Below are 13061 nucleotides of genomic sequence, written 5' to 3'. Positions count from 1 at the left end.
GTGAAAATCTGCCCATTATTATAGTGTTTGACCAGTCAACACAGTAACTTCGGAACATTTTTTCTTAGCAAAATTTATTGACTAGAATAAAATTATTATTTTTTCATTATTTCCCTTATGAGTTAATTTTACAACATCAATACAATCATATAGCATTACTCTCAATTAAAATGATGTTATAAAACTTATAGAATCAAGGATTACCGTCCAAAACACTATAGGTATTAAAATGTAAACTGAAATGCTAAATAGATAACACTAGCCTAGCTAGCTAGAGCTTAAAATTTGGAGCAATCAGTAGGCTTGAAGGTGACCGTTTGCGCCTCTAAATCATATCCAACAAGGTAATCTACCTCGGACAGGTTGCCGAAGATGGCGATACCTATCTCTGTATCTGGAATTATAGTGAAACAAGAAATACCTTCTTCTATTTCTTGGAATGATCCTCGAGGTGATAACTCTACATCGGCACCGGAGAAATGTGCAACGATTTTTGGCACCTCAATTTTATCACTTGTCGAGTAGCATAGATCGAATAAGCCTTGAGGATCCTCTATCGGAGTTGCGGAGATCTGTTTCGTCAATTCCGATTTCAAATTATCAAATGTATCGGATGGGATGAGTGTCAGCGTCGTTCCTGAATCAATGATAATGTTGCCATTTGACGAGGTCTTCTTAGCGCCCGCGCGCCGACCACAAACGTTAGAAGAGAAAGATTGCTTCAATGGGAAGCTTTGGTCGCCAACGCTAATGCTTTCTAGGGAGAGATAGTAAAATGTAGGTTGGTCAGGTCTTATGGAGAAGGGAGTTGAAACGGCACCAGGACCATTAACTATGGCGTCTGTGCCGAAACTTATATGGCTTTTGGAATCAGACTGAGAAGACAGACAATAAGCGAATTTTCCGCCGACATCTTTATCCAATTGTTTGACGATTGAGATGTCGGAATTTCCGAGACCAACAATGCCGGAGGCGTTCCCCGAGAATGTACCACTATTTTCGTGCCCGCACCCGAACACCACATTATTAAAGGAAGCATCGCCGATGGTGAGAGTATCGGTCGCCACGTCGCCAATGCTTTGGGAACTGTCACCGTAGGCTAACTGGTACTGGCAAATGTCTTGGTCGGAACAGGAACCAACGCTAGAGCCGACAAGAGCACATGCATCTGAGTCACATGAGGCCGTCTTGTACGACTTGCTGTTCTTCGGATCAAATACGGGCAAGCTTTGCCGGAAGCACTCAATGCATGGTTTGCATTGAGTCCAGGTGACGTCACTACCTGTATCGGCGATGCCGTAGGTTTCAAATGGCGGCGTACCTATCGAGTACTTCATGACGTACCCTCCCCCATCTGACTTTATATCGGTCTTGAATTTGGCTGAACCGCCGCCGAGGCGACTTTGGATAGAGGCGGCGCGTGATCGAGTGTTGTTATACGCCTGCCGGATCCAATGAAATTGATTGGTGGAAGGGTTGCGATTAGGGTTTGAAAGAGAGTTAGGGTGGATGAGTTCAACCCTGAAACCATTAATGGTTTGAGTAGAGAGCAAAGTAAAAATAGACAACGTCAAGAACATGATTAAATCCATGGATTTCAACGCCATCGCTAACTGAAATATGAAGATTGGGTTGACAAAGATCTTACTACTATGTTCATTTTATAAACAGACATTCATGCAAGAATTTGGAAAGTAATCTCCGATATTAGAAATTTACACCATTTTCTATTTTCTCTCTTCAACTTTAATTACTTTTCAATTATAAAATATGGAATTATTAGAAATTTAATTATTTTCTTGTATTAAAACATAAATGTTGACATCACGAGCAACGATAATATTAATATTGAGTGGAGTAAACATGGCTAGGTGTCACAATTATGTAACATAATGAAATTACGTTGACCTAGATAGTAATTTTAACCCGAATTGTTAATGAGTTAAATTACCGAAATCGTCAATACACAAAAATTAATGGGTTTAAATTGATCAACCACCATAGCTTGAAAAGGACACCCTCTCCTTATGTCCGTATCCAACAAAAAAACACAAGGAGGTAAACCAATTGGCCGAGTAAAATTCAGCTCAAACTAATAAGGTTTATTTGTAACCTTGCAGTTGCAAAGTGAATAATTTAACCAACTTGACTAGTGTTACCCCAATTTTATTACGAGATTATTGCACCATACATGGTATGTGTTAGGTGCATTAAATATTGATCTATATTTAATACGAGTATCAATGCATAAAATATTAAAATTATTCCCCTTTAGATATTCTCCAAATTTGCCTTTTCGGCTTTGAGTATTAAAAAGAAAAACTATTAATGGCGTGGAATTTATATATAATGCTATTACGGATTACATCTTAAGTTTTGGCAAACGTGAATTTCTAGCTGTACTGGTCCATTCTTAATCATGGTCAATTATAATAATGCTATTACATTTAAAAATGGTATTGCCGTAATTTTGTTAATTAGTTTAATGCTAATTTTTTTTCATTTAAATATTTAGGGAATCAATTTTAAAACTTTTTTTTAAACAAAAAGTCTCACATTTATAACACTAAATTATGATGTTATAAGCAATTTAATTAATTGAGTATTACTTTCAGAATTAATTCATTGGAAGAGGATTTTTTTTTTTTTTGAAAACAGATAACAAAATTAGTCATACTAGTCAATTCAATTCATACTCTAGATTTTCTAATGAGCTTTAATACTGGTGTATATTAAGGGTATATGCCATTAAAATTTGAGAATGAAAAATATTATTTTTAATTACTAAAATAACTATCTACTGTTGATTCACAAATTAATATATATTATTTATATCTCTTTAAAAATGACAAAAAAAAATATTTTAATGAACTTTTCGCCACAAACTATTAAAAATTTTGTAAGTAATAATTAAAAACAAAAAGAATATCTAATGAATATATAGCCATACTCTTTGAAATCATCGCTTTTACATTTTATGCAAAGAATATTATATTATACGGTATTGATCGATATGTATATACCTCTTAGGAAATATTACTACGAAAATAATATTTTCAGAAAAATAACAATGGCAAATAATAATTGATAGAACTAATTGGTTGGGAGTATTCGTATACTATGTTTGTATGTATGCATCTTAGCAAGAAGAAGGAGGAAATCAGCTAATAGGAAGCTTTTTATTCATTGTTTGTGTGTTGTAGAGAAAAATGTTATAGAGAGAGAGTAGAAAATGGCCCCTCTTATTTAATGTTCTAGAGAGAAGTCCAAAAGCCCCCTTTACTTGACTGTCTAATGACTCTTATATGGACTTAATATATTGACTGTTTGACTTTGATTCGACCACGTACAAGATCTTGATCCGAACCTGGACTGACTAGGATCGTATATTGTATAGTAAATCATATATTCAGGATATATTTCCTATCAATAATGTTATGGGGTCCAATTCCATTTGTCTAGATGTACACTCTCTAGTTTGTTATATGTCATTGTAATAATTCATAATTGGTGGTTACTATAATTTCACTAGCAGGTTAATGATAGGTCATTTTTCATTAAAAATCTATTCCCAATTTTGGAAGAGTTGGCTATATGTCATGTAAAAAAAGAACAAATATCAAGGGTAAACTTGTAATAAATTATAAATGTACAACATAAAGAACACTAAAGAAAATTATTTAATACCACTTATTTCATTAACAAATTCTTAATTATAATTAATGACTAATGTTAAAATAAAGATCAAAATAAAAAATATAAATGGTAAAATTGAAAATAAAGTTTAAAGAAACAACTCAAAGAACAAACACTTCATACAATTTATATTACCAACACAATTTTCATTACAGTTAAATATATTCTTTTTTTTTTCTAATTATATATTGAAATATATTAGATAATGAAACATAATCTTTTTTTTTAACAATGAAACATAATCATTTTCTTAAAATTTTTATTAAAAAAAAAAGGTACAAATAAGTCACTGAACTATTTGGGGATGACAATTAAGTCACCGAACTTGAATAAATTCCAAATTCATTCCTAACCTGGAAAAAAAAAAGAGAAATTAGAATTTTTAGCAGGTTAACAACAAGTTTGTGCTTATTATGATACCATTTGTAATTTTTATATTATTATTATTATTATTATTATTATAAGCATTTGACCCTAAAAAAAACTAATAAGTATTTGACCTACCCATCACTAACTAATACATAAATTTAACTACCAATCACACCTACCCATCACTAACTAATAAATAAATTTAATTACCAATCACATGTTGACACCTCAATAGGAGAAATGCTAATTGCTTAGTAGGAATTTTTTTTGCTTAGTTTTTTTGTTTTTGTTTTTGTTTTGTTTTGTTTTTGTTTTTGTTTTTTTAAGTGTGAAATGCTTAGTTGGATAATAATAATAATAATAGAAAATAAAAAAATATACATGACACCCTAATCAACATAAACTTGTTGTTAACCTGCTAAATGCTAATTGTTTTTTTTTTTTTCCAGATTCATAAATGAATTTGAAACTTATTCGAGATCGGTGACTTAATTGCTATCCCAAAATAGTTCAGTGACCTATTTGTATATTTTTCCTTAGTTAATTAAAGATGTTGTGACAACTCTTTATTAACAAAAATTTATAATCATTTGGCAAAAGGAAATTTAAAGCCTAGCAAACAAACTATGCAACATGTGATAGAAAATTCACCAAGTATAGCACTATAGCCCTTATCAGTTATCAGCTTCATCTCTATTCAACCAAACAATTAAAACCTATCTGCTGCGGCGCCGAGAGAGACCCCGCCGGATCCGACGGAGGAGGAGGAGGAGCACCGCCGGGAAGCCAGCTGCGCCACCCTACCATATTTTATGCCAGAGTGTCTTGTCTGTACTCCATTTGGTTACAACTACGATAATGGTATTTCTAAATCTGGAGAAAACAACACTAACAACACAAACCATTTCAATCCCCGGCCTTTTCCATATTCCATCCGGCTGTTGCGCTTCTTCGCGGTTATACGTCGCTCTTCGTCGTTATCCATGGGTGTAGACATGTAGGTAATAGACACTTGATTGGAATCCAAATCAATCATATCACTTGATTGAATCCCGCAAATTATTAGTCCACCAACCATTGGGGTAACCCAGCCCAGATGGTAAGAATGATCCACCTAAGATTGAAAGGTCGTAGGTTCAAACCTCAAACTCATGGGTTTGAACCGGTTAGTTATGTGTATTTATATACTCAATATATATTATTTGATAATATAAATAATGTATTTTTAATATACTACAAATATATTTTTTAGGTAAAAGCGTCAAATAGGCCACTTAACTTATTTCTGCAGTGTTATTGGATGCCAACAATTTGATCATTAATGTTATCCATAATTAGTTCACCATTTATTTAGATCTCTCTGTTTTTACAATATCCAATGTAGAGGGGCAAGATAAGAAAAATAAGTAATACTTGTTGAGCATATATGTAACGCACACAAGACGCACAAGCACTGCACACACAATGCACGCATTGATATAGACAACTACCATATTTTATGCCATTAGAAAACTAAACACGTCTTTAACATATTAAAAAATAAAAAATTTAAAACTTTGTCGCTATCAAATACACTTTCATTTTAATCATTTAGTATAAATAATTTGGGTTTTAGATAAAACTCGTGAAGTATAAAAAGTTGAATATATAATTACTCAATATAATTCAACAAGGGGAGGGAATTTTTTAAAAATTTCACATAATTAAAAAAAAAACAAAAAACAAAAAACAAAAACCATGCTACAAAAGCAAGCTAAGCTCTGAAAATACGCAATACTTGTTGAGCATATATGTATCGCACACTAGACGCACAAGCACTGCACACACAATGCACGCATTGATATAGACAACTACCATATTTTATGCCATTAGAAAACTAAACACGTCTTAACATATTGAAGAAGGAACCAAATCAGTTCTTTAGCTTAATGCTGCTACCTCTTTCAACAAAAACATATGCACTTTATGATCACCTCATCTCACTATATATATATAGGCCAGGGATGCTTTGGTTCAAGCCTCGCTCTCATCGTCAGCGATTATCATAACCACTATCAATTTATCATCAGATCAGCAATACCGCGATTTCTTCTCTCTGCATCGCCTCTGGCTCCCACTACATCGACACTTGCCACGCCGCTGTCGGTCCACCGCCTGTCCGCCTCTGCCTGACTGCCTCGGCCCTTGACACCAGCCACAGTCCATTAGGTTTGATCTTCTACTCTTCTTTGATTCTTCCCTTACTAATTAAGTAATTTTTATTTTTATTTTTGCATTAATTTCCCTAATTTTGAAGTTGCCCTACTTCAATTGATACTAGTTACGGATAGTTTTTGCCCCAATTGTCCCGACTCCCAATTTTGTGTGTGTGTGTTTTTTTATTTATTTATTATTAGTTGCTGCTGAATGCTCACTGCCGTCTTAGGGCCTTCAATTCACCTTTCTAGACTACAAATTCTGGTGCTCTGGTGTGGATAACAACTCCTCCTTGACTGTCGGAACCAGAGGTATTTTTATTTTTATTTTTATTTTTTTTAATTATGTATATGGTTTCATATCATACTTGCATTGATGACTTAATGCTCGTTGATATATTGTTATTTGGTTTCATATTTGGTGTGCAATAGCACAATATGTATATGGTTTCATAATAAAATGAAATCTGTTGCTATTTGTGTTTTAATCTGAACTATATTTCTGCTGTGTTATTGGATGCCAATAATTTGATCATTACTGTTATCCATAATTAGTTCACCATTTATTTAGATCTTTCTGTTTTTACAATATCCAATGTAGAGGGGCAAGATAAGGAAAATAAGTAATACTTGTTGAGCATATATGTAACGCACAAGCACTGCACACACAATGCACGCATTGATATAGACATCTAAAACCCAAATTATTTATACTAAATGATTAAAATGAAAGTGTATTTGATAGCGACAAAGTTTTAAATTTTTTATTTTTTAATATGTTAAGACGTGTTTAGTGGCAAAGACACAAAAAAAAAAAAAACACACAGAGAGTAATATCTTCATATTGTTCTTGGAATTGGTATTGCCGATCTGATGATAAATTGATAGTGGCCTGGTTATGATGATTGCTGATGATGAGAGCGAGGCTTGAACCAAAGCATCCCTGGCCTATTTATAGTGAGATGTGATGATAAAGTGCATAAGTTTGGTGGCCGGCCTTGGTTTTTTTCCTTTCTCTCCATGAAGCAGTTCAACCTTTGTTATTCAAGTGTAATCGATCTCTGCAATATGTTATTTCCCCTCTTCATCATCTCCATGGTCATGAATAAAATCTCTCTCCTCTGCTTTTCCCTTCAACATGCATAAACACTCTTAACTCATAGCTTAGCTCTTAATTTACGGCATGCTACTTTCTGAATTATGTATGTGCCTATAAATAAATTAATATTTATTTGTTTATAGTTAATAAATTATGTGATTTTAATTTATTTACATACAAATAAGTTATTAACTGAAAATACATAATATATTAATTGCAGAATGTAGACAAATGCATGATAAACTATGGTCCATGATAATGATGATATATCAATTGATTGTTGTCACAGGTTCCTTAATTCACAAATGTTCATTAAATTAGAGGTACTAGTTGGATGACAAAGAAGCCAACTAATCATATAGAGCCCTTCTATTATAGAAGTAGTTGTCTATATTATGCGTGCATTGTGTGTGCAGTGCATGCTCGTGCGTTTTGTGTGCGTTATATATAAAATCTTCAATTAGTTGAACACCAAAACTTGTAACATTGCTGGAGACAATGTGGAGAAAACAACACTAACAACACAAACCATTATCTCTGCTACACGTTTTAACATATGGAATTAGCAACCAAATCAGTTGCTTGCTTAATGCAAAAGCTAAGGCAGAGTTTTCAAACCTCTTATCCATCCGGCTGTTGCGCTTTGTTAAACGTAGCTCATTTAACATTTAGCATTAGATTAAATATTAAATACTTACAAATCTTTATTGTCATTCTTCCATTAATGATAAGATAAAAGTTTGTATTAAAAAAAAAAAAACAAAACAAATAAGCTCACATTTTGAAATGATAAGAATTCTTACTGCAAATGATAAAATTTTAGAGTTATTTCCACTTTTGATCCCACGAGTATGAGACCATTTCCACTTTGGTCTCTAACTATTAAAATTTTCAGATTTGGTCCCACGACTTTTAAATTCCTACCACATTTGATCCCACGACTTTTAAATCCCTACCACATTTGGTCCTTCCGATCAAAACTCCGATCACCGGTGGCTATCTTTCCGTCGAATGAATGAAGTTAAGGGCAAAATTGTCATTTCATTTTTTTTATTAAAAAGAAAAAAACACCGCCATCTTCCCCCAAACCCAGTTAGCAATTCCATAGCGCAAATCAAATTCATCATTTTCTTCATATTCAAATGGCAATTGTAAACAAGGGAACATAACTTGGATCGAAGAAAATGGTGACTCTGCAGAAATTCAAGTTGTTAGCAGCCCAATGTGCAATCGCGGAAGCCCGACGACCAGCCCGGTAATCCACCTCCGCCGTCCGAAGACGCTTCGCATGCTGCTCAGCCGCGGTGGCAGCGGGCGCCGGTATAACGGCTTGCCAGATCAGCTTGACGACTATAGCGATTCGCAATGGGAGGGAAGGAGTTGGTGGTTAGCCATAAGCTGAAGGATTTGTTCGTATCGTCTCCGCCGACCGCCGTCCACCGATGAAAAGTCGTCCGGAAGATGGCTACAGAACTCAGAAGGTTGGGGAAGATGCAGCAAGGTTGGGGTTTTCTTTTTATTTATTTATTTATTTATTTTTATAAATAAAAAATGAAATGACAATTTTGCCCTTAACTTAATTCATCCCGGAAAAATAGCCACCGGCGACCGGAATTTTGATCGAAATGACCAAATGTGGTAAAAATTTAAAAGTCGTGGGACTAAATTTGAAAATTTTAATAGTCATGGATCAAAAGTGGAAATGATCATATACTCGTGGGACCAAAAGTGAAAATAACTCTAAAATTTTATATAATAATGTTACCTAAAATTACAAATCCTTTGCTTTTGTCATTCTTCTATCTAATAAGAATTCGTACACTTGCAAAATTTTATGTAATAATGTAATAAGCTCACATTTACTACATGTTTTCATTTATTATATCCACAACAATGGATTAAAGTAATTAGATGTCACTTGCTCTCCCGGCTTAACATAGTTTATTTGTCGCCAACTTTAAAGATCATGACTGGAGGTGTTAGTGTGGGGTTTGAATTTCACTGGAAATTAAAAGTATGTGTAAAAAAAATACCCAAGGATGCTAGAAAGTCTATATTAGATTCTTTGTGCGCACATAAAAACTAGAATATGACCGGTGGACTTAATTATTTCATGACTCGCAAGTTGCCTTGACAATTACTCTAGGGCCAGGGTAAGGTGGGTTTAATATTAGTCATAGGATTATCTAAAAAAAAAAGTAATAGCTGTCACTTTTTTTTTTGTTTTTTTGTTTTTTTTTTTGAGGTATTAAGATGCTTTTATATAAATTGAAGGAAATCATTTATATGACTTTTATTATCATTATATTAACACAACATCTTTTCAAAAAAAAAAAAACACAACAAAATATACTAATTTTGAATTAAAAATAAATATTAATAAAGTTAAATTGTCAAAGATTTGACAAGTAAGAAATATATAAAATGTGATCCTTAATTTTGGCGGGATCATTGTTCTAAATTTATATAGATATTTTTTTTTGAAATCAAACAAATCTTTTCATTTATGTAAAGGAGACATTCGTAGAACACATTGGAGGCTCAAAGAGCCCGTGCCTAGATGGCTATTTATATCGTGCACCACGGTGCACAATGTATTATGCACCCCGTACCAAAATGTTAGGATATGAGTCTTGTGTATTCTAGGTAATCGTTCTGTGTATTCCCGGCAATCATTCTGTATATTCTAGGCAACCGTTCTGTGTATTCATGTTAGTAACACATGTGATGTATTTGCGCATTCGAATGTTTAGGACATTAGTACAAAACAAAGCAAAGAAATATGTCTTTAGACTATCCTTCGTTAGACAAGGGTAATGTATTCTTAATAAAAAAAGGATGGTGACAAAATTATAAATAAATGACTAAGAAACCGCTACCTTTTTAAAAACAAAGGTAGTTGTTTTCAAAAAATAAAAAAATGGATAGATTTTTCGCTACCCTTGCTCGTACCAATGGTAGCGGATATTTATATTAATATTTAATTAATATTGCTATCCGTTAACTTTTATAAATAAAGGCTGAGGAAAAGGATGTAGATATTTTTTTTTGAATACTAGTGATCCTGTTCCCATGACCTCCCCATTGGAAGAATCACTTCATGCTAAAGATGTAGATATAAAGTAAAATAAAATAAAGTAAAATCTCAAAACCATAGCAGATCTCAGGCCTCTCAAGTCTCAACCCTAGTCGTCGCCCAAATCAGATCTCACCACACCATCGCCTCTCTTCAACGCCATTTCCGTCGCCCTCCCTCATCCTCCCGCGACGCAGCTGACACCGCCTCTCTCACCGCGACTCCCTCAGCCTCGATCGTCATTACTCTTCAAATTGCAAATATAAGTAGAACACAGTAAAATGTCATATTTCAAATACACAGAATGGACGAACTCCAAACACATGACTAGACCAAAACATGGGAAGAAATCCACATTGAACTTTAATAAATTAGTGACTGCACTACTGCAGCGACCTGAACACGCAACTGTGAGAGGTTCAGAGTAAACTACTTCTCCTTGGTGTAGTGTCGGACAGCGAACGCCAATCCCAGTATCAAGAGGGGTACGAGGAACTGCAAGATCTTGATCACGAATTCCGGGGTCTTGTCGGGATTGTATGGAGCTTGTGGTGGTGGGATGTAAGTGCGCTTCAATGGAACTGTCGACTTGTCTATCACCCCAATCAAGTACTTGTCCATCATTTCTCTAGCGGAATCGCTGTGGCCAACATCCTCAAAATCATTGGTGGCATCCTTCCCGGTTGCTGAAAGCAAAACCTCATCGCCTCCTGGATGATCTTCCATGAACGGAGTGACATCATAAACCTTTCCATCGATGATTAGCCAGCAATCCTTAGTCTTGTTGTGCTGGGCGACTTCCTCAAAGACATGCACTTTCTGATCCGAACCCATTTCGAAATGGATTGTTCGAGAAAGTCAATGACGAGACTGCAGCTTTTTTCCTCCGCTATTCGCACCGCTCTTCTCTTGACTGAGTTCGCATTTTGCATAATAGTAGATTTGACAAAAGAGAAAAAATATTGAGTGGGATATTGCAGCACATTGGAGAAGAAAATTTGGTGGGATGGTGGGATGGAGGGTTTTTTTTTTTTTTTTTTTTTTTTTTTTTTTGTGATTTGGTGTCGCTTGGAGTTGGCCTAATAAAAGATGGAACTAAATAATTTTTTAAGTTGCAATTTTTTTTTTGAGTCTGCTGAGTCTATTATGTTGTAGTATTTGTTTATTTATATTTCTCAACTTCTTGAAGCACAAATAGAGTTATTAACGAACCAAACATAAACGAATGGAGGTTGTAACAAACGAACACGAACACTCCAAAATAGAGTTATTAACGAACCAAACATAAACGAATGGAGGTTGTTCGTGTTCATTTGTTAAGAATTTTGGAGTGTTCGTGTTCGTTTGTTAAGGTTTTTGAAAATCATGTTCGTGTTCGTTTGTTAAGCGTTCATTAGTGTTTGTTAACGTTCGCAAACACGTTCACAAATGTGTTCGTTAACGTTAACGGACACGTTCACAAACATGTTTGCGAGCGTTAACAAACATGTTCATGAACATGTTTGTTAACAATCACGTTCATGAACATGTTGGACGTTCATGAAAAATAAATAACCAAACACCTGCATATGTTCATGATCACAATTCCTTCGTGAACAACACGTAATCTACGTTCACGAACATTATATATGTGTGTGTGTGTGTGTGTGAACATGTTCGCGAACATTATTAAACGAACACTAGCTAAATGAGTTTGTTTTCAAACATTATTAAACAAATACAAACGAGCTTGTTCACAATCTCTTTGCAAACGAGCTCACGACTGTTCAGACTATGTTCGTTTATGAACTGAGCTCTAAATTTTGATTGTTAATACTTCGTATTTGTTTAGCTTAATAAGAACATCCTTAGTAGTGGAGTTATTCCGTGGTGCTTGAGAAGTTTAATTTTTGTAAGTGTAATTAGAAAAGAGAAAAATAGGATGGGAGGAAAAAAAAATAAAACAAATATAATTTTTTAAAAAATAATAATAATGTCATATGTCAAGCGCGCCTCTGCACGCGCCCGCATGGCCGCATGGGCGTTTCGCGCACATCAAATGAAGTTTGATAAGATATTATTGTGCTACTGTGCTAATAACCCCAATTTAGTAGAAGAACCACAAACCTTCTCTCTCTTGCCATGGTGGCTAAATTGTGGCTAAATTTCTGACATAAACTCCTAAATCACCATTGATGGTGATGCTCTAAACGAACATAAATGAACGCTTACCGAACACGAACACGAACACGAGTAGTTTGTCAAAAGCTCTGTTCGTTAACACCCTAAGTACAAACAGTCAATATCGTCTCCACTAACGCTCGTACTCATGACCTTCTATTTGGGAGAGTCACTATATGTCACTTGACCAACAAATATATAAATTGATATATATAATAATTATGAACAAAATAAATTGATTAAAAACTAATTTTGGGATGTGGGTCGGAACCAATATTTTGTAATGTTACAAATAAATTGGGTATTTTTCAAATTAAATATTAGACCACTCAAAATATTAATCAGTAAGATTTTTTATTATTTTTTTTTGGTGAAATTAATCAGTAAGACTTACTGAAAAATTACGATATTTTATGCCAAGGCTAATACTCGAATTGGTTACTCATTGTTAATTAATTACTACTAG

General features: G+C 34.1%; 2 protein-coding genes across 2 annotated transcripts; both read right to left on the bottom strand.

Annotated features, from left to right (window-relative positions):
• Positions 1 to 278: 278 nt before the first annotated feature.
• LOC116023679 (aspartic proteinase CDR1-like) lies at positions 279 to 1607 on the bottom strand. The gene has a single exon (XM_031264681.1). The coding sequence runs from the start codon at positions 1605 to 1607 to the stop codon at positions 279 to 281; it is 1329 nt and encodes a 442-aa protein (XP_031120541.1).
• A 9242-nt stretch (positions 1608 to 10849) lies between these two features.
• On the bottom strand, positions 10850 to 11346 carry LOC116023119 (cytochrome b5-like). Its single transcript, XM_031264093.1, has one exon. The coding sequence runs from the start codon at positions 11267 to 11269 to the stop codon at positions 10865 to 10867; it is 405 nt and encodes a 134-aa protein (XP_031119953.1). The 5' UTR covers positions 11270 to 11346; the 3' UTR covers positions 10850 to 10864.
• Between the last annotated feature and the right edge of the window lie 1715 nt (positions 11347 to 13061).

Source organism: Ipomoea triloba, chromosome 6, assembly GCF_003576645.1.
Source record: "Ipomoea triloba cultivar NCNSP0323 chromosome 6, ASM357664v1".
NCBI classification, from domain to species: domain Eukaryota; kingdom Viridiplantae; phylum Streptophyta; class Magnoliopsida; order Solanales; family Convolvulaceae; genus Ipomoea; species Ipomoea triloba.
The sequence above is the reverse complement of the archived record's forward strand: the minus strand, read 5'-3'. Positions and strand labels throughout refer to the sequence as shown.

Bases quoted from the DNA above. Each gene is read 5' to 3' on its own strand.
- LOC116023679 (XM_031264681.1), bottom strand. From the start codon at position 1,607: ATGGCGTTGAAATCCATGGATTTAATCATGTTCTTGACGTTGTCTATT.
- LOC116023119 (XM_031264093.1), bottom strand. From the start codon at position 11,269: ATGGGTTCGGATCAGAAAGTGCATGTCTTTGAGGAAGTCGCCCAGCAC.